Below are 22,066 nucleotides of genomic sequence, written 5' to 3' on the forward strand. Positions count from 1 at the left end.
CTCAACATGTTGGAGAGTGTCCTTCCCTGGTGACTCTGGTCTAAACCTCTTCCAATCAGCTTTGCTGGTTTCTACTTCTTCCCAGCAGCTGGTGTGATCTCAGTCTTCTTTGCAGCTAGCTTCCTTCTGTCTAAGAGGAACTTTCAGCTTTTATTGTTTACTCTGGCAGGGAGGGGCCTAGTGAATCTTGTCAGTTTCAGGGACTAACTGAATCTAATTTAAGTTGTTTGCCTTCCTGCTTAAGGAGTTTCCTACAGGATGGAATGTTTTAGTCTTCCAGGAAACTGTTGTACAACCCTGATAAATCTCCTAGTAGACCTATGCCTTAGTTAGAGCTTGTCAAGGGTTCATGGAAATAAATCCAGGGGTCAGGAAAGAAATCATCTTGGGTATTTTTCTTGCCAGGAGAAAGATCAGGTTGAATGGCACTACAACAACAGTAAAAGTTCCATTGAACACACAAGTAGACTATGCATGACAGATACCAGGTGGTCTACATGTATCATACTGTTTAATACTCATGACAGCCACCTAAATAGTTCCTATGATTAATCACTTTACAGATGAGAAAAATGAAGCTCAAAAGTTACCTTGCATCTTGATCACATGGGCACTAAGTGGTTGAGGCAGGTGCACACCTACACAGTCAGCACCGCTAACCACCATCTACTCAGGCCAAGACCATCCTCTCACAGTTCCATGAGACATTTTCGAGAATTTCCCAGTTAGAATTAATTGTGTCGGGACACACCTTAAGAATGGGGGTACTGAAAAAAAAAGAATGGAGGTATTGTACAGCACTGTCTTCCTGACAGGTCCTGCTAAGCCCCCCTCTTCTAAGAACAAGCTAGCCTTAGTTCTTAGTGCCTACCTTTCTCTTGATCAAGATAACTATACCCGTCAAGTTGGACAGTACTTGAAGACTATTCTATTATTACTGCCAAACCCTTTGTGACTGCAGCATCTGATCAACTATCACTCATTCTATATTTATGTAGGAAAGAGACAATAAGCAGTGTAACTGTGATCTTTTAAAATCAGGACAGGTATTTTGAAAATCAGCATTGGTCCCACAGAGAAAGTAGGTGTGTGAACAGCCCTGCTGGCCCCATAGTCAGATGCCCATGAGAATCTACACTCCAAAGCCAGCCATGACTGATCACTGTGGCCTCTAAGTGCCTGCCAAACTCCTCAGAAAATGGCTGCTTACACCACACATGAGCTATTTATCTATTTATCAGGAGCCATTAAGACAGACAGACACACGCACCATTTTTATGTCATTTCTGCGTGGTTTAATGGGCTGGTTCTCAGACTTTAATAAGATCTCTAACACATCCCCATCTGAAGCATTCCCCATTCCCCAGGCAGGAGTCCCAAGTGATACTGTCACTCTCTGCCAGATAGACCACATAAAGCCAGTCCAATACAGGTAGATGTGACTCGGTTCAGGTGAACCGAGTTCTTCAAAGCCATCATAGGCAAAGAAGAGTGAGGCTTTGATGTTCCCTTTCACAGCACCCAAGGTGACTCCAAAAGAGAGCAGAAAATGACACCCACCCGTCTCCCTACATCTAAACTTTCTTCATTTCAGTCTCTGTGTTCAGCTGGTAGGAAAGTCCTAGGTTTCCTAGAGACTTCACTAACTATGAGCTCTGTGTCACATCTGTCCATTCCACATCTGTCCCATCCCATCCGCCACCACACCCTTTGATCTCCCCAGTACTCCTACCCCACCCTTGCAGGGCTGCCCCTCCACTAGCAGGCTGCATTCATCTCTTGGCTCATGGGAGAAACTTGAACTGACATTAGTTGTTACTGTTCTTATCTGTTTGCATAATTGCATACGCTGAGCCAAGTTCTTGATTTCTGTAACAGTAGCATTTGAAAGAACTGCCGTGAGTTGTGAGATCTAAGATTCCCATTTGCAGCTGGTCCATCACTTCCTCTAGCTGAAAGCATCAGCTTCGAGTGTTGTATGATCAGCGCATTTCACAGGATGGAGCTCCTGCCTGCACCTGCTCATCCTTTGTTTTCCATTTTAAAAAAATACTTTGTTTTACTATTTCTGTGGCTAAATTGTCTAAACATACTCATTTTATGTGCATTTCTCCTTTTGGAGAATCCATTAGGGTTCAGCACTACCAGATCAGAACATGGAGGTTTGATTGACACAATCACAGTCAAGACAATGAGCCTTTGGGACAGTTTGGGGGGACGGAAAACAATGACAAAGCAAATGTAAGCTGTGCCTGCAGAAACATCCCTAACCATCCATTGTCATTATTTTGATTAAAAGGTGTCCAGAAGCCACTGCGGTTTTGCAAGATGCAAAAATTATTGCAGAAACTTCCTCTATTAATGGAAATTATCAGAGGATGGAAATGGTACTTGAGCAGCAAGAATGACATTAATTATGCGAAAAGCAGTTGTATCTGGCAGTTGGCAAGCATGTACTATTCTTCAGCGATCTTCCATGGGTCTCTGTGTAGCCAGCATTAGCAGTCTAAAAGCTTTTTATTTTGGCAAAGTTTTCATAGCACTTGGACTTCCAGCATCTAGATAAAAGATAATTTGGAAGGAAATTATGTTGGAGAAATTGAAGAATTCAGTAATGAGTTCTGTGTAGATGAATCAATGCCCAATTAAATGATTATATCAAATCTAACTTTAAATGTTGACTTAAAATAATCACATTTTAAAGACTTTGAAACCGAGATGATGTCTGCATCTAATCAGAAGAACAAAGTCCATTTTTTCTAGCCTGGTGCAAGAATAGTTTTCTGATGGACTGAGGAATTTGATTAAGGGAGAGAAATTTGGGGCAGGAGTTACCTGTGTCAAAACTTGGGTAGACTGCAGTAGCATAGGCCATAATTCCCATTCTCTTCTGCCACGTTTGCCTTTTTCTCAGGAGGTTTTTCTTTTTTCCTTTCCTAATCTCCACCTCCCTTTCCAGGCTTTCTTTTCTGTGTATCAGTGTTTAATGATCTAACAACCAGCTTCTTTCTACAGAATCTGTTTTCTTTAGCCACTAATGTTCCTTTGGGTTTTGTGCCTTTAATATGTATATGGCCAGCTGTAGCCACTTCTGTTGCTCTTAGTTCACCCATTCAGCTATTAATGAGCCTCTGAATGTTTATGGCATTAAGCTGATCTGTGGAAGAGCTACCAACACTAAGGAAATGGGCAGAAAGTACATGCCCAGCATCCAGAAAATGTGTGATGGGATCAAATTATTGAATGAGCAAGACAGAGTTACAAAACAGATTACTGTTGGTTAGTAAAGGTCTTGGAAAGCAGACCAAGAGGTGGAAAACGTTATGTACTGGTTATTTTTTTTAACTATAGAGTTGCATATGTATGCTTGTATTTTGTTTTGTTTTGCTTTTTCCTAGGTATAAGAACATCTATTTTCTGAATGCCTTCTGGGTAATTCTTCCTTCCACTTCATCCTATCTTCATTCATTTTCCTAGTACTTGAACTCATTGGATGGAGGTCAATCACAAAATAACCTGATTACTAAAAATTTAGTAGAAAATGCCTGTCTAAGTTCAGCATTAGAAGTCAGATGAATATGACTTTATTTATTAAGTAGATACTTTCTGAAGTAGATATTCAGAGCCATGGTACCATGCCCTGTGTGTAATTCATCCATTACAAAAACTTGCCTTACTGGTTTAAATTATTTGGGTCTTCTAGGAATCTTCTGTCACTATGTCTATTACATAAATTACATAAACTGGTAGTTTCAATTAGTACTCCAAAGCCAAGTTGATTTCTGGATAAGAATATTTGCAGTTTGTTGTTTGTTACTTTTAAATAGATATGGAAAAAATGATACTGCATTAACAAATCATAACATGGAACAGGACTCATGACAGTAAAGCTCTCTTCAAAACATGTTCTTATATCTGGGGGAGATGGCTCAGTAGGTAAAGAGCTTGCCACACACACTGTTGTTTGTGATTATGGCTCTGAAGATCGTGAAAAATCAGGTGTTTGCAGATAGCCTTAACTTCGCTTCTCCTTCCCATTGCTTCTTCAAAAGGTTCACTGAAAATGATCAAGTCTCTGGTCTTAGTCCTTTTTTTGGAAAAGGAAAAAATTTAAATATGATACTCCCTGCCTAAAATATGAGGCAGTGGAAAAATGCTGCCTTTGGAAGCAGAACACCTCAGTTCAAAGCCTGGCTCTGCCACTGTCTGAGCCCAAGGCAAGTCACTTAAGTCAGTCTTCACTCTTAGTTCCTCACGTGTGAATAAGGCAGGGGTGGAAATGCTAACACTGTAACTCACTACATAGACTGTAGATGACCCAACAGGTCCTTTCTTTCTATAGGGGGAAGTCACTAGAACTTATCCCCTGACAAAAACAAAAAGGTCAACATTAGGAAGAAAGAGCTAAAATTTTCACATGTATTTACATGTTTTACCTTTACCAATGAAAGCATATATGAACTATGCTAGAAGGTTTGATGATGAAAACCCTTTATCAACTGAAGGGAGTAATAGAAACTCAGGGTAAATATTGTGAATGGCTAGTGTCACTTAATATTTGGACATATTTTGAGAGGCAACTTCACTTCTTCAAGGATGAGTAAAGGAGGGCCCATCACAGACACTGGAAAATGAAACCTCGAGAAGTAAGTGACTTACATCAAAGACCGAGGAAACAATTAGAAACGAAGTTAGGAAATAAGTTCTGTACAGTAGTACACACGTAGGCTGTTCCAACTCCACCAAATCCCTGCACACAGTGCCTCTTTAGGACACAGTACAGGTGAATGCCAGGTTTCTTTGGAAATGCTGCTCTTCATACCTTTCTCCCAGTCTTTCATCAGACTTTTGTCTTTCCTACTATGAATTGATATCTCAGCCAAGTGTTTCAATATCTCTATTTGTAGGAAGACAGATGGGGGAACGGAAATGAGAAATGGAGTGTGGCTCTTTAATTAAAGACACAGAGCCAGAATTTGATCTTAAAGCTTTTGGCAAGGCACTAATATGGACACGCATGTGCTCTCTGCCTCTCTCTCTCTCTCTCTCTCTCTCTCTCTCTCTCTCTCTCTCTCTCTCTCTCTCTCTCTCACACACACACACACACACACACACACACACACACACACACACACACACACACAGAGGCATTCACACACACACAGGCACGCACACACACGTCAGAGAGATGAAGCCAAATTTGTAAAATTGTATCCACAATCATGGTTTCTATGGTAACTGTATCTTATGCTCAGACACAAACAGAGCTGGCAGGAGATGTCTGATTTATTTTCTGCAAAGACAATCATGCAGAGATAGTTCAGGTTATTAAGTTGCCATGACCCAGGGTACATACAGCTAGTATGTGGATAGTGCTAGTGTAAGATTCCATGCTTAAATCTCAATGAATACTTTATGGTTTCGTAATAAAGAACAGATTACAGATTACGTGGCTATCTTTGTCATTCAGCTATAAAATCATAATTACCTATGCACAATTACTGTGTTAATGAGGCATGCATGGACAAGGTATTTGTGGAAACTCCATGCAACAGAACTTCTACAAATATATGCAAGCTAGAGGAGACTTCAAGAATTTGTTTTAACTTGTGATGTTTGCAAGGAATGAAAATGTGGGCACGGAATGGTTAAAAAGCTTACTCCAGCGTTATTTTAAAAATAGATTATTTGCTGTATTTTCTAACTAGCAGATGTTCTGTGCTAGTCTATAAGCTGAGTACCCAGTTATTTGATAAAATTACTGAAATCAAATTAGAGAAAACAAACACTTCAGAAATAATGGTTTGAACGAGTGTGTGTTCCTCTCTGGTAGCATATTTGTGAGTGTGTAGCCCAGGCATAATAGACTTCCCATTGCCAAGGAGCAACTACTAAACAACCTGTTTTTGTTAGTTGATTTGGGGTATTGCACTTAGTTCTCCTCTAACGTGTTAACGTTTTATAGCAAAGTGCATTCAGCTAGAAGGTGCTCAAAGCCAAGTTTGTAACTTTTTCCAAGTTTTCATGATGCTGATTCCTGTAAACATCTTCCAACCAAACCAGTAACTATGCAAGAGTCATAGAATTAAAAGACATGTGCAGCATTGCTCAGCTCTGTTTGTCAGGATACCAACTTGAAATGAAAGACGCATTTCCTTAAGTAACATCTGAATATCCGTACTTCACATAGGATATCTGGCAGTGGGAAACTCACTTTTTGTAATGGATCTAAGTAAGACATTTTTGTAAATGAAGATGTTATATATAGGTGAATAAGCTACATTACGACTTCATGTAGCCTTTCCATCACCGTGGCTTTTAAATTCTCTTGAGAAAATTGGCTTATGAGGCATCAATTACAATGCTGACAAAAATGTGCCCTAACCTATAGAGGCTGGGATGCATTTTAAACTTCAAATCATTTCCACTTCTTATCATCAGATATTTTCAAAAAATCCTGTGTGGTTTATTCCTTTGTTTTAATAAATTACTTAAGAAAATGTTCATGAGGGCATTCTATTTCCTCTCTAACACTAATCTGCAAATGGGGAGATGGGAAGATCCAATGGCCTCTTTAGGATATTGCTTTATGAAATTGCTGATTCTAGCAATGCTAGGCCAGAAATACATATGAACTAAAGGACCCCAGAATGTAAGCAAGTGCCTCGCTTTTGCCGAGGAGAGACTAATAGCTTTTTTAAACAAGGCTCTTAATGCTCCAGCCAGCAGCAGACACTGAGTGCATGAAACTGGGTGGACTCCAGTGGACTAAAAGCATCTCAATTCGGTCTTCCTCCCAAGCTCTGTCATAGGCTTGTCCAGAGCTCTCCTAATCCTGCTAGAGAGAGCTACCACCTGCCAGTGCACCCAGAGATGCGCTCTCCATGTTTTGAGTAAGCTTTCAGAAGTTTCATTTCCTGGGCTGGATCAGTCAAAGAAAAATAAATTTGCCCCCATCCAGGCATGAGCTCTAACATTACACTGTTGTGTGAAAGGCTGTTTCTGTTACGGCTTAAATCAAGCTTGTTTTTATCAGGTTTATATTTAGGTCATTATATTTAAAAAAAAACCACTGCATGATCTCAAGTAAGATAGAGTACTTAAAAAATTAATTGGATAAATCCACTGACCTTCTTTTTTGTGTGTGTGATGAGGGAGATTTCCTTATAAGGAGTTCTTCAAGCGGGAATATTTCTGAGTTTTTTTAAGCAAAGAGCAAACTGAGAAATGAGTTTATAAATGCCCGTGCCTGTTTTATGTCCCCTTGCTCCTTCCTCAAGTGGCCTCACTTCCTGAGGACTTAAGAATGTCTTCAACTTGGCGTCTCTTTGGCAGTCCACTCTGTGTCATTTCCTACCCTCCACTTACAGCTATTTCCAAGAATATTTGTGCCCAGCACACTAATCTATGTCACTACTGTTTCTAATCATGATATTAAAAACTGATCAAATTACAGGAGTAGATTAGACAAATTATGATTTATCTATATAATGTAATATTTTATAGCCACAAAATTCACATTTCTGAGATGTATTCAATAGCACAGAAAAAGGCCAATAATAAAGTCAGGAAAACATTCTTCATAGCATTAGGTTTATGTATACATTTAGAAATGCTAACAGAGGCCATCCTATGGTGATTTTACTGTAATAATAAATTAGGAAGAAAAAATTTAAATCTATTTTTTTAGATAATGAAATACAAATTTATTCCCATCATTTCCGTTAACCAACCATGTTTTAGAGCAGACTTTTCTCTGTATTCAGTGTTACTCTACTTGGGAAATGGTAACAAATGTTTTTGTACTTGAAAGTATTAATCCTGTTTCATGGGGATGACAGGCTAAGACAGCACAAGCAGAAGTTGGTGGTTTATTGGGAAATTATAGGAATTGTCAATAGAGTCTGGATTCTGTTCCCTGGAAATCCAGCCAGCACAGTCCATAAAGCCCGTCACCATCCCATTGCCAATGCCAACGTATGTTTTCTCAGACCCTCTACTGGTCACTGTCTAAGTGCAAGAGCAGTGTCCACTCTAGTTAAGCAGGAATAAATTTGGCATCATAATAACAGGCTTACAAGTACCATAAGGAACATTAGAGAATAAGTCCCCATGTGCACTTTCGGGGGTGACTTCCTAAGCCACAGGTCAGTGCAGAGCACTCAAAGAGAGCTGCTTCCATAAGAAGATTTTATGTTCCAAAGAGTAACCTGTGTCTGGAGCCACCATGGTTAGGAAGTTGCTCCTGCCAGGTCCACTTCTACTTTTTCCAACTCCGAAGCCAGCTATTAAAAAGTACAGCCTATCCAGAAACTTGTTTAGTGTGTCTGCTAAAAGTGCCTGAGGAAAATCAAGCATACCTTAAGGCGTTCTTGCCAGAATAAACAGTGAGGTGAGGTGTAGCCACTGTTTTATTGCATTCTTCAGATGTTATGCCCTTAGTTAAATCCCAGACTGCAAGGAAATTCTAAGAAAGTGTTTGTGTGTGTGTGTGTGTGTGTGTGTGTGTGTGTGTGTGTGTGTGTGTGTGTGTGTGTGTGTTATTTTTTGTTTTTTTTTTTAATCTTTCTGGGTTCTTAGTTAAGGGTGACACTCTATAAGAAGGGAGGATTTATTGATTGATTAAAACACACCACCAGACTGCATATATCATATTCCCTGTCTCAATGAAGCTACTAACAACCTTGGTGTTTGGGGGGTTATTTTGGAGTTGGATTTGTTTTGAGACAGGGTCTCATACTGTAGCCCACTCTAATGTGAAATTCATTATGTAATCCAGGCTGGCCTCAAATTCAGGGTGCCCTTCTGCCTCTGCCTCCAGAATATTTCCTGACTACTCTTGACACCACTGGCTTCTCCCTTCTTCATAGAATTCTTACCACTTGATTGGTGTGATGGGGATATGTATCAGGGTTGATGTATGGGTATCTGTATGGGTGTATATGTGCATGTGAGTGCATGTACATGCAGTTGTCTGTGTGTTTGCACGTGTAGAGGCCAAAGATCAGCAACCAAGTGCATTTCTCAATAGTTCTCCATCTTATTTTTACGACAGAGTCTCTCACTAAACCTGGTGCTCAGTAATGGACTAGACTGGCTGTCGTTCAAGACCAAGGAATCCTCCTGTCTCTGTTTCCCTTATGTCTGTATTACAGGTACACACTGTGTGCTAGGCTATTCATATGAGTTTTGGACATCAGATCCATTCTCATAGTTCCAAGGCAAGTATTTTGCCAAATGCATTGTCTCCCTACCCCTTTATCACTTGGTTTCTATGACATTACTCTCTACTGAGTCCCTTCTGGAATAACTAATTCTTAGATTCCTCCTAATTCAGCTACATTTTCCTGCCTCCTAGTGAATGTTTAAAAGAATATAGTTGACAGCTTTGCTTTTCCCATTACACATTATATCTTCTCTGTTCCTGTGACATAGGCATTCTTTCCTAAGACTGCAAACCTGAGATACTACATACTTTTCATTTCTACATCTTTTGTCCAGACAGCTCTTCTAGGTTGCAACTGTCTATTAGGCCTTTCCTTCAAATGTCTCAAATGTATCAGTATGCCTTAATGTTCCCTACTTCCCAAATCTTAACTCTGTTGTTCTGTTATCATATTGGATAAATTTACCAAACCATCATGTTGCTAAAGCTAAAGACTTGGGCATTATTCCAGACAGATCCTTTGCTTTAATTTACGGTCATTGCTATCTATCCACCTTCTTAACATCCTTATGTCACTTGTTTAATCCTTTGGAAAATCCCCTAGTTTAGACCCTTATCATCTCTGGTTCAGATGGCCACAAGGAACCTCTCTACTATAACATAAGGAATCATTGGAACTATAGAGTTCCCTGGAGATAACATGGGAGACTATCTCGATGGCCTAAGTTAGTAATAACACCAGAAACACAACCCAGTGAAGGCTATAATCAGTAAGCTGGACTCTGTTAAAATTAAAGACTTTTGATCTGGGAAAGACACTGTTGAGGCCTTGGAAAGACAAGCCACTGACAATAGAGGATGTTTGCCAGAGACACATCTGATGAATGACTGCTATGCAAGATCAACAAGATAATTGCTCAAACTCAGCAATACAGAATGAACAATTTAAAACAGCCCAAAGATGTTAACAGACATCTCACCAAAGACACACAGGTGGTGAACAAAGATATAAAATCATCAGTCTTTGGGAATATGAAAATTAAAATGATATGCCACCACTGGCCTGTTAGAATGGCCAAAGCCCGGAACACACACCACCAAACACTATTGCAAAAGTAGATAGCAGGAGCTCTAGTTCTGAGAGCTGAAGGGAGCACACGATGGTGCAGCCATGTGGGAAGGCAGTTTGGCACTTTCTTGCAAAACTAAACATAATCCTAACCATATGATCCAGCAATTGCCCTCCTCAGTATTTACCAAAAGGTGTTGAAACGTATGTCCATACAAAAACCCGCACACAAATGTTTATAGCAGCTTCGTTCATAATTGGTGAAACTTGGAAGTAACCAAGAAGCCTTTCCATAGATGAAGGGATAAACAGTGCTACACCCAGAAAGATGGAGATTATTCAGTGCTAAAACAAAATGAGCTATCAAGCTTCAACAACAATAAGGGAGTTGGGGGGCGACTTGAAGAAAACTTAAATACAGATTACCAAGTAAAATAAGCCAATCTGAAAGGCTACATTGGGTATGATTCCAACTATATGACACTCTGGAAGTTAAAATTTGCATATTCCCAATGACATATGATGTCATATACTTGTTGTCAGGAAAGATAAATGAACAGGCAAAGCACAGAGGATCCGAGGCATTGAAACTATTCTGTGAGACTGTGATGGCAGACACATGTCATGTGATTATCACACCCATACGATGTACAACAGAGAACCCTAACAAAAACCATGGAGTTGGGGTGGTCATGGTGGTACCACTGTGGTTGGGGATGTCGATAATGGGACAAGTTAATTATATGTATGAACAGGGGTGTGGGGAAAATCTCCAAACCACCCTGTTTGATATAAACCTAAATTTGTTCTATAAAGAGTCCATTAGAAGCGTTTCAGGGGAGAGGCGCTGGGAAGATGACTCTGTGGATAATTGCTACACAAGTGGGAGGACTGGTGTTTGGGTCCTCAGCATCTAGGAACATGTCACACAGAGAGAGCAGCCCACATCTAATCTCCGCACTCTGTAGGTAGACACAGGAGTCCCCAGAGGAGTTGCCTAGCTGCACTCACTGCATTGGTCCACTCTGTGATCAGGCAAGAGACCTGAGCCAAGTGTAACGTGGAAAGCAGTCAAGGAAGACACCCAGTGTCAACCTCTGTGTTCAACATGCACACAGCTGCACATGCACCTGACACACGTGTGCACCCACATGCATGTGCACCCGTACATACATAAGCACCCACATGCATATGCAGGTATACTTGTACATACATGTGCCCTCCATGTGCACATGTACCTGTACATACATGAACACCCACATGCATATCCACATACACCTGTACACACATGTACACCTACATGCTTATACACATGCATCTGTACACACATGTATACCCATATGCTTATACACATACACCTGTACACACATGTACACCCACATGCTTATACACATGTACCTGTATACACATGTATACCCACATGCATATGCACATGCACCTATACACATATTTTCACACACATGCATATGTATGTGCATACACTACACACACACACACACACATACACACACACACACACACACACACACACACACACACAACATTGCAGGAGGAGGCAGGGATATGACTCAGTAAGCAAAGTACTTACTGAGTCCAAAGCAAGAGCGTCCACATTAACTCCCAGAACCCATGTAAGAATCCAGGTATGGCACATACTCACCCCACAGACAGCAAGGCAGAGGCAGGGGAATCTCCGAGGATCACTTGCCAGCTAGCCTATAGCCTATTTGGCAAGATCCAGAGGGGGTGGAGCAGGGTGTCATGCACACACACACACACACACACACACACACACACACACACACACACACACACACTACTAACAGCAGTGGTAAACAGCACACTTTCACTTTTAATGCTCTGTTTCTGAATGACCCGAGTCTTGCCAGCCTTGCTGCATGCATATTCTTTCTATTTAGGGTGCCTCCTATTGCCCCTTCATTCTTCTTTCCCAGAAAAACTCCTCATTCATATTCAATTGTGGAAGAAGCATCGACGCTCATCCGAAGCTGTCTTCAGCTCTCCCAGGTGCTGCCTCCTTCCCCACACTTCCATTCTAGCATGATGTCATCGAGGCATAATTGTTTGCAGGTCTGCCTCCTCAAGAGCGAGGGCTGCATTTCTTCATCACTGGAAATACACTACCTCGTGTCCATTAGGATTCAAGAGGGGATGGGTGGTTGCTCACTGCGTGACTGCCTTGCACAGTGTGGCACTGTCGGTAGAGAGGCACATAGAGAGATACCCAAGTGGTGAGAAATGGAATAATCTTTGATGTGCAAGCATCCTGCCTGTCTTTTGAAATCGGGCCCAAGGTCTGCCTCTTTCATGAGGCTTTTCTTAATACCTTCAGCCTCCATCTGTGCTACAAATGGTAGCAACCTGTATGGTACGCCATCACACATTTTCACTACATTCCTAATGCTTGTTTTCCCAACAAGACAAAAAGTCCCTTGAGGATAGGTGGTGTGCTACAGCTCCTTAAGTCTAGAATACTTGTGAAATAGCTCCCCAGAACAGCAACAGGCACCCTGAGCCACCAAATATGGACTGCTAGCCTCATGAGTCCAGCCCAATTCTAGATGTCTATGCTAGAAGAATTAAATCGTAGCTTTAAGGCTACAAGTAAAGGGTGATTTGTGAAAGTCTTAAGCCATGAAAGTCTAGGATTCATAAGTATGGTACTTTCCAAACATCCATCATTAATATTTTTCAACACTAGTTTAATATGAATTCTTCCTAAGAAAACCTAAAAACTAAACAAACCAGGTCTGTGTGTGGTAGTGTAGACACACTCATGAGGTTCATGAGTTCAAAGACAGCCTGGGCTATATAGTGAGACCCTATCTCAAAGAGTACAATAAAACCCATAGACAGGAATAGCTGGGGATCATAACCCTACCTTTCACTTCGTTTTCTTTGCTGCCTACACAAGTGTGCCGTATCTGTCACCATCCTTGTTCCTTCTCTGTAAGAAGTTCAGTAGTGCTCAGCATTCAATCTCTTATTCTTGGAACTTTAGTGGGTTATTTTAAGACAGAGGAAGTGGGGTGGTGGTGTCTCACACCTTTAATCCCAGCACTCTGGAGGCAGGGGCAGTCTGATCTCTGAGTTCGAGGCCAGCCTGATCTGCAGAACAGTTCCAGGACAGCCAGGGAGAAACCCTGTCTCCAAAAAACAACGGGAGGGAGGGAAGGGAAAGAAAGAAAAGAAAAAAAGAAAAGGAAAGGAAAGAAAAAGAAGAGGAGAGAGAAATAATAAAGTTGGGGAGGGGTCATATTTTGGGGACAGAAGGGAGCTGGAGGAGGTAAATGGGGTTGGTTGTGATTGTGCATATGAAGATCTTAAAGAAAAATAACCTCGCTGCTTCTGTTTCATGTATTGCTGAAATAAAGTTTCTCAGGACAGATCTAAAAGGCTTCGTGCAATGACTAGATACCAGAAGTAGTTTATTCTGCCCACCTGTGGAGACATGCTCTGAGGTGTTCCTCCCCTCCATACCCCACCAGCAGCACATGCATGTAGACACACACCCTACCCAACATGGATGACAGAAATGCATAGGAAACTAAGATTCCTGGCAAGAAGGAAATATCTATGATCTCAGTAAGGCTCACGTTGCTTTTTAAAAATCACAGCCAAGGGGGCATCAAGATGGCATTGAGAAAAGGCTCTTGCTACCAAGCTTTATAACTTGAGTCCAATCCCCAGAATCCAGGGGCAGAGGAAGAGAATGGACTCCTTCAATTTGTCCCCTGACCTCTATACGTGCAGCAGGGTATTACACACACACACACACACACACACACACACACACACACACACACACACACACACACACACACACAAAGGAACACATGCACACAGGATAAATGTATTTTTTTAAAGTTTAAACAGAGCCAAGAGGAGGGAGCCTCTGACAATACAATAATTAAATGTAATATAGAACCTAAGATATGATCCTGGGGATGGAAAGTATATTACCTAAAAATATGAATAAGCTGTGACTTTTAGTTAACAGTCATAAACTAATATTGGTTCATTAATCGTAAGAAATGTACCTTCCTAAAATAAGAGCAACCTAGGCACAGGATAGCTGGGAACTCACTATACCATTGGCTCAGTTTCTCTATAATTCTAAATATGTCCTAAAAACTAATGTCAATCTGGCAAAGAAGAGAAAATTCCTGATAGAATATTCCTGGCAATGGAAATAGGAAGGAGTTGACTTGACAGTGACCCTTTTTGAAAGAAGTGACTGTTGTCAAGCACAATGTCTGTAGCTTGATCATTGGTGCCTGTAGCAATGCCGAGTGCTCACTCGCTTTCCCCAGGTTGAATTTTTGGCAGGCGGCTGCAGCATTTGTGCACTGATTATAATTTTGAGATGCATTGTCAGTAACCAGGGTGTATAATGGATCTTCAACTCTAATTACTTTTCTCTCCACAGGTGTCTGGAAAGGGTCCAGATGGAAGCACACACACCCTTCGCTTTGAAGGGATGGAGCGGCAGTATGCATCCTTACCCAGGTAGGGTAGAGAGGGGTTGCCCATCCCCAGATCACCCACAAATGAAGCCTTTAGAGATATCTGTGTGAGCTAGAAATTTGGCTTTGAGATGGGGGAATATGTTAAGAGTTTTTTGCCGTACTGCCTTCTGCTGCAGCCCTGCTGCCATCTTCACAACTGTGCTAATAATTGAAACACTTGAGGGTTGTTTTTTCAGGGGAGAAAATAGTATATCACTGCAATTGAACATGTCGGCAGGGATATTGGATACTAAATGGGAATCCTAAGCCATTGCTATGAAAATGGTATTGAACATCCTGCACCAAGCTTAGAGACAATAAAATGGTAAACCCTGTGTCCTAGAAGCTCCCTGAGAGAAAGGGCAGGCTGGCCTTAACCTTGGAGCTTCAGGTGTGTGTTAAAAAGACAGAGAGAAACATGAGCCCAGAAGGTGTTTTTAGAATTGGATTGTGTCCTTGAGGCAGTAAGCAAATATTGCTAAGAGGCCCAGACAAGTAGGGGTATAGAAAGAACTTTGTGGGAAAAGTGTTCTTGGCCAACCTGACCTAACTTGATCCCCATATGCTGTAATGAGACACCCTGATAATGAGATACAGTTCACAAAGTTTGTGGCTGTTATCTGAGATGTGTAGAGTCCAGTCTTGCTATTCTACAAGCAGGAGCGCGTGACAAAAGAGAAGACCTTTCCAAGATGGCTCACAGCCCCTTTGCATGGGAGTCCGATAAGCTGAGAGTGTGAGAATAAGTGAGTTCAGTAAGAAACACAGAAAGGGGGAATGCCGGCCAGCAGAGCATCACCTTAGAAAGGGCAGACAAGGCTTCATTGTCATCAGAGCTGAGCTGCAGACCTGTGGAGATGCAGTTGCCATTCAGTGACATGTGGGCTCCACTTCTGTGGGTGAAGTGACAAAAATAATATACTGGATTTTATATCAACCACAGCGTAGGTGACCATCTGCTCTTTAAAAAAGTATGTGAGGACTGGACAGATGGCTCATCCTTTAAAGTGCTTGCCACACAAGCAAGCATCTAGTGTGAGGACCAGAGTTCAGATCCTCCAGTATTCAGGTAAATGTCAGGTAGGTGCAGTGTCCCATCTGACATTCCTGAACTCCTAAGGCAGAAGATCCCAGGGGCAAGCTGGCTAGCCAGACTAACTGCAACTGCAAGCTCTGTGTTCCACTGAGATACCTTGCCTTAAAGAGGAAGATGGAGTTCAAGAAAGGGAAACGCCTGATGTCAGCTGCCAGCTTCCTATTCACATGAAGAGATGTGCATGTACCCATATAAGTGTACACACACACACACACACACACACACACACACACACACACACACACACACATGCATCTCACAAACACATGAAAACTAAGTTGATTTTCAGAAACAATAAAGCCTTGTATTTACCAGGGCACCAGTTTTAACATTGTCCCTGGTTGGATACTGGAAGTACAGGCTTCAAAAGATTTGATGCAGCTGTATTTTATATATCACCCTGTTTCCTTTTATATGATATCATGTAAGGTTTGGTTTTCTTTTCCCCCTCATCTATGATTAGTTTCCTGCCCCTATTTTTCCCCTAGCTTAGCATTTTGTTTTCATTTTGAAAACTGGAGTCATTTCCAAAATTCATTTGAAATATAAGGTTTCCGGCTTTCACTGGTGAAGTCTATGGAAATTGTGGTTAAGGCAAAGAAAGGAGTAAATTCTTAGGGGAAGTATGGAAGGGAGGGGAAAAAAATCATGTTAATGTCTTCCTGGCCAGCTTGCATCCTGAGTTTAGAAACTGCTCCTTTTTTTTTTTGATGTAAATCAAAAACACAGAAATAATATTTAAGGCTCTGTAAATCTCATTCATTTATTATTTCCCTTGTTCTAGTGGTCACCTACAGTGTAGAGAGGGCCTGAGGGTATGGGCAGTAGACATGATCCTAGTCTGTCCTTGAGATCCTATTTGGTAGTGGGCACAAGCAGGAGGCCTTTTCTCATAATGATGAAATGTGCAGAGTAATAGCTATTAAGACAAAGGCCTCTAGGTTTCCAATTCCTGTTTATTTTCCCTAATTAGCCCTGAAATGCCCAATCATGGCTGACTCCAAACAAGTCTGTTTAGAAATAAACACTGCTGAAGGAGTTCCATGACAAAGACAGTATGTGGATGCTGCTTGTATGCAGGAGCTATCTGCACAATGTATGAATTGGCAAAAACCCTGCCAGCTCTGAGACACCAGTGTGGCTGAAAGGGAGGCATCTTAGATTGAAAATAATGCTGGCACCAAGTCCCTTCCCATACACAATGCTAGGCCTGATTAGCTGCACGTGCAGGCAGACCTCTATGGCTGCCTCGCAAACAGAAGTAGCCATGATGGAGCTCAGACAGATGTGTGAAGAGAGTACCTGGACACCAGGATTTTAGTCAGGAGCACAAACCCAAGTTTCCAACTGGGGAACCAGAGGGAAAACACGCAGCTCCCTCTCAGGCTGGGTGTGCCATCCCTGGGGCTCATGTTTGTCCATTGAAAAGCAGAGGTGAGGTGACATCTGCCCTGCTGGCCTCTGAGGTGTGCAGATCCAGTCCTGCTGAGAGCCGGTGACCTGGTTTTCTCCATCCCTGACTGGGGAGGGATTCTCCTGTCCCCTGCTCTCTCCCTTTGCCAGAGGTGAGGGACCAATAGCTATTTAGCAGGTCCTTCTTTATCACAAAAGCAGGAGAATGTGAAAATTTGTGGAATTAATTTTTTAATCAAAGATAGGACTAGGTCTGTCTATACAAAGTCACTGGCCATCCTTACAGAGGATGTAGTCTGCCACTTGCTGACTTGGCTCCCAGGTTGTTCATTGAGATGTCAAAGGAGTTTTTAAGGTGAAGTCAGTAACCTTGACTTATTATGTCAAATTTGGAAACATGGATAGAAAATGCATCTTCATCTAGGGGCTCATTCCTACGCTTTTGAGGAACTCGATCATCTTTAAAGCAAGCCAAAGCAGGCGGCTGTCAAGCTAAATGACACCACACAAAAATAAAGTAAAACCCTGGCTAGCGCAGGCAAAGACAATTCCTAGCACTGGGTAGTTAGGAGCTTGCCTGAGGCTAAGGGCTAAGCAATGTTAAGTGTTATTGTTAAGCAATGTTAAATCTTCTGCCTCCAAAGGAAAATGACTCTATTTCTTTCCTCCTGCGGCTGCTGTTTCTGGAAAGCTGGGTCTGCTTGTAATACAACCTCATTAGCAAACCCCAGGCCTTGACTGGGGACAGTCTTACCAGTCTATGCAGTCCCCAATTTTCTTTGGTAGTAAACAATGATATCAGCATCCACTTCGTCTTGCCTGACACAAATTATTACTCACCTACTCACTGCAAGTGAGAGGCTGTTTTCTGTGTTGTTCTAACAAGTGAACACTGAGGTACACATTTACACTAAGGGCTTCTTTTCCACTCCAGTCTACCAGCCCCTTCCAATTCTCCAAGGCTCCATTCTCATCTCACAGGCCCTTCAGCTGTGGGCTCTCTGTTCGCCCATCTCTGGAGCCTCCATCATTCACCTGACCCAATCCTGGCCCCCTGGGATCCCATTATCCTATTCTCTGCAGATGGCTCAGTGCATCAACACATGATGTTGCTCTTCCAGGTTTGCAATCAAGTGTGAGGTCGTAAGGAATGAACAAGACAGCAAGACACACTGCATCTCGTCTGTGGTCCCCTGCGCATGGAAGGTGGCTGGAGAAACTCATAAAACCCCTTTTATCAGTTCCATTCCAAAATTCACATTAGACGGCACCAGCTGGGCTCTTGCTGCTGGCCAGCATTCCTTTTAATCATGTGATCAACTCCCTGGACTCTCCCACAGTGGATGTTCAGACTCTGTTCTACCAAGATGACTAAACATTCCCAAGCCTAGTCTCTAGAGATGACCTCACTTCCTTTCTGTTATGACCCCGAGGCATCTGACATTAGCCCTCCACTTCTGCTCCCTGCAGCTCAGCCTGCTGTCTTCTCCAATACACACTTCCCAAGGGAACCTAGGAGGGTCTAAGCTTGGAGCCAGGCCATGTGTGTAGCCCCAGCTTAGTCACTTACCACCTGTGTGGCCTTGGCTGGTGATCCAACTGCTCCAGGCTCTGCTTCCGCAATTGCAAATTGGGGATGACATCAGGGTCTCCATCTACTGGTGGCAGCATAAGGATCAAATGCATGACAGTAATGCAATCAGGGACTATTTGAGGGATTTTTTTAGCTCATTTTTATTTGATCCCCAGGGATGAGATTTTCCTTTCTATAATGAAGCAAGCCCACTCTCACTGGTGTCTCTGGGACCTGAGAACACTGACTTTCCTTCTCTGGGTTGCATCTCTTTAAGCAGAACTCCCTACTGGCTTTCTTCCCTTTGCCTATGACTGTAAATGCAGAGGCTCACCTGCACAGCTTGCTGGATGTCCCTTCCACCCTGTGGAAAATGCAAGGTTAACACCTGCTTGGAGATATGCTGAGCATCCCAATGCAGAAAGTACTGGTTGACCCTGGGGAAATCCCAGGTGTCCCGACAATGGAGAGCAAGATAGTCCAGCAAACTTGGATTGAGTGGCGAGCTGTGCTAACAGGCAATCTAGGAGACAGTGGTTCCTGTAGCTAGGAGAGCCATATAGCAGATCTACAGTGTTGACTTGGTCCTAAACAAGAGGACAGGGCCTCTGTCCAGCAAGACATAAGGACATGTCTAGGATAATACCCAGGGTAGAAAGCTGCATGCTAAGCAACACCTTTCACCCTCCTGGGAGGAGCCCCAAATATGTTGCCTAAATCTGGGCCTAGATCTGGGCTCAGGACAAGGGTGACAAACATGCTGCTGTAGGGTATATGGCTAAGGAAGATGGGAATTATCTCCACAAACTTGACTTTTGCCCTCAACCTTTTGACCTGCCTCATACAATGTCCACATTTCCTAGAGAAACATGGCCTATGCATCTTGGCTCTGTTCCTACTGCAGCCTCCCACCACAGGCTTCTGACCATGCTCTCGTACTTCCACCAGATTCCACTTCCAGCTGTTTCCTTGGGGTTAGTTAGTTCCTATATTTTGAAGGAGTCAGTTCTAATCATTGTTATGAAGGATCCAGTGGAATGGCAAACCTCCATACCTCTCTCTTGCAGAGATCCCAAGCCCAGCTCTCTGTTTCACACATCCATCCTTCTATTTCAGGGAGTCCCTATGTCAAATATAAGTCTTCTCTCTATGTGTTTATCAATCTACCTGTCTGTCTGTCTATCATCTATCTGTCTGTCTCTCTGTCCCTCTCCCTCCCACCTCTCCTTCAGTTTATCTTTCATGACATATGTTCCCAGCCTCTACAGGACCACTCTAAACACTCTGAGTTACATAATTCTTCACTGTTGTGTTCTTCTCTCATTGGACTAAAATTCCTAGAAGTGAGAAACTTTACCTTCTCCTCACTATTATTTAGACCCGTCATTAGATGCAGGACCACACATACAGTGGGCTCTTAATATATTGGTATAGAGATGAGCATACATTTGTTTTCATTCAAGTAATTTAGGGGAGAGAAATTCTCCAGAGCTTTCTCAACAGTCTGTCTTAAGACTGTTTTCCAATATTGTAAAGATTTCTCCATGAGTACATCTCTTTTCCCTGGAATCAATAAAAGTGCAGACTTCTAACCAGTTAACCCTTCATAGCATTGGCTATGTGCAGGTACTGTTCTAATCACTTTGCATGTATTGACTGACTTAATCCTCCCAATATCCCTTTGACTCAATAGCAGCTCTGTTTGTCATGAGCAAGGGCTCTGGGTTCAAGAAAGTAAATTGCCCCAAGTTCAACAAGGAAGTAAGGAGCTAGAACTTGAGCTCAAGCTATGTGACTGCCAGTCTGCAGAGTTAACCACTGTAGCTCCATTTTCCTGGCTGTGATAACTCCCTTACATTATTTTGTCATCGGTTTCTCTTCTTCACTAAACTGTAAGTGCCTTTGAGGACAGGGACTGTGTCTTATTCATCTTTGTATATGACACAGAACATTACTAATATCCAGGTTAAGTAATGCCTTTCAACCATCTCTGTACTGCTGTCATAAAATCAATTCCTTCCTCCTTCCCGTGGGCCCTTCATTTGAAATATGAACAGTTTAATGTGTAATTGCTAGATGAACATTAAGCAATATACTTTGCCTACCAAAAAGAGAATCCTGTTTTGTTAGAACGCTCCTGAGACTTGAAATAGCGATGTCTGCAAATTGGTACTTTGGTTCTTCAATATTAAGAATAATATCTTCTCAAAAGGAAAAAGATTACATGAAACTGTTCAGCAGCAGAACACTGTGTAGAGAGCACTCTCATAGAGAAAAGGAACCCTTTTCCCAGGACCAGTGAACGACTGCTCCAGCCTCATTTGCCTTCTAGTCCTGATGCTACATTAGCCCTTATGTCATACATTATTTGGGAGAAAGATGCATCTCTGAACATCTCACACAGCTTTCAGCTGGGCTGTGTGATGAGGAGCAACATAGTAGAGCTGGTTTGGGATCAAATGGACAAGTTTAGAAGGAGAAAACAGCTTATGCTTTCATCCTGGAACCTCAAAATAAATTCACTTCTATGTATGTTCCAATGTTTTTGAATTGGGTATGATTATATTCCAATCAGAAGAACCCTCCACAGAAGCATATTGTACTGCCATATTCCAGTCTGTTCATTTAGTTGATTTCAGCTTTCTTGACTGTGCTTGCCTTTGTCTATCCTCAGAAAGACTCCAACCCCAAGGTCATGGCTAGCTGTGAAGCCCTCTGTTTACTGTATTCTTTCATTCCCAGAAGCATTTTACCTAGACAGTCCCTAGGACTCTCCCCGTCATTTCCTTCCATACTGAAAATCTCTCCTTTACAGATTTCTCTGTCTTCTTCTCCAGTTGGCTTCCTCTCTCCTCATGGCTATTGAATTCTCTTTGCCAACCTGGGATTTTCAATAGCACTTGCCATATAGATTGTGGTGACATTCAAGTTCTACAAGTATTCCCATCAATGCCACATTACGGGTCTTTTGCTGGAGATAGTTTATCTCAATAATTCAATGAAACAAGAGCAATCAAAGCATTGGGTGTATATAGGAGGTGGGGTTGATCACCTGGGTCTCCAAGCTCCATAACTGTTTACTCTGCCATACTCCAGCTTGTCAAATAGCATGCTGTGTGGGCAGATATGGACTTCTCCTAGCAGTCATGACAGTAGATGGACTGTTCTACCAGATTCTGAGGCCCATTCAGCTAAAATACTACTTCCCTAAAAGTCTTAA

General features: G+C 42.1%; 1 protein-coding gene across 5 annotated transcripts in view; it reads left to right on the forward strand.

The window, feature by feature from the left end:
- The window catches only part of LOC100770975 (partitioning defective 3 homolog B), a 1,032,377-nt gene that overhangs the window by 952,315 nt on the left and 57,996 nt on the right, over positions 1 to 22,066 (forward strand). For all 5 annotated transcript variants that reach the window (XM_035440979.1, XM_035440980.1, XM_027397031.2 and 2 more), the window contains one exon: positions 14,686 to 14,765. In XM_035440979.1, the coding sequence (XP_035296870.1) occupies positions 14,686 to 14,765 (80 nt within the window). The remainder of the gene's footprint in view (positions 1 to 14,685; positions 14,766 to 22,066) is intronic.

This window comes from Cricetulus griseus, chromosome 2 (assembly GCF_003668045.3).
Source record: "Cricetulus griseus strain 17A/GY chromosome 2, alternate assembly CriGri-PICRH-1.0, whole genome shotgun sequence".
In the NCBI taxonomy this organism is placed as follows: domain Eukaryota; kingdom Metazoa; phylum Chordata; class Mammalia; order Rodentia; family Cricetidae; genus Cricetulus; species Cricetulus griseus.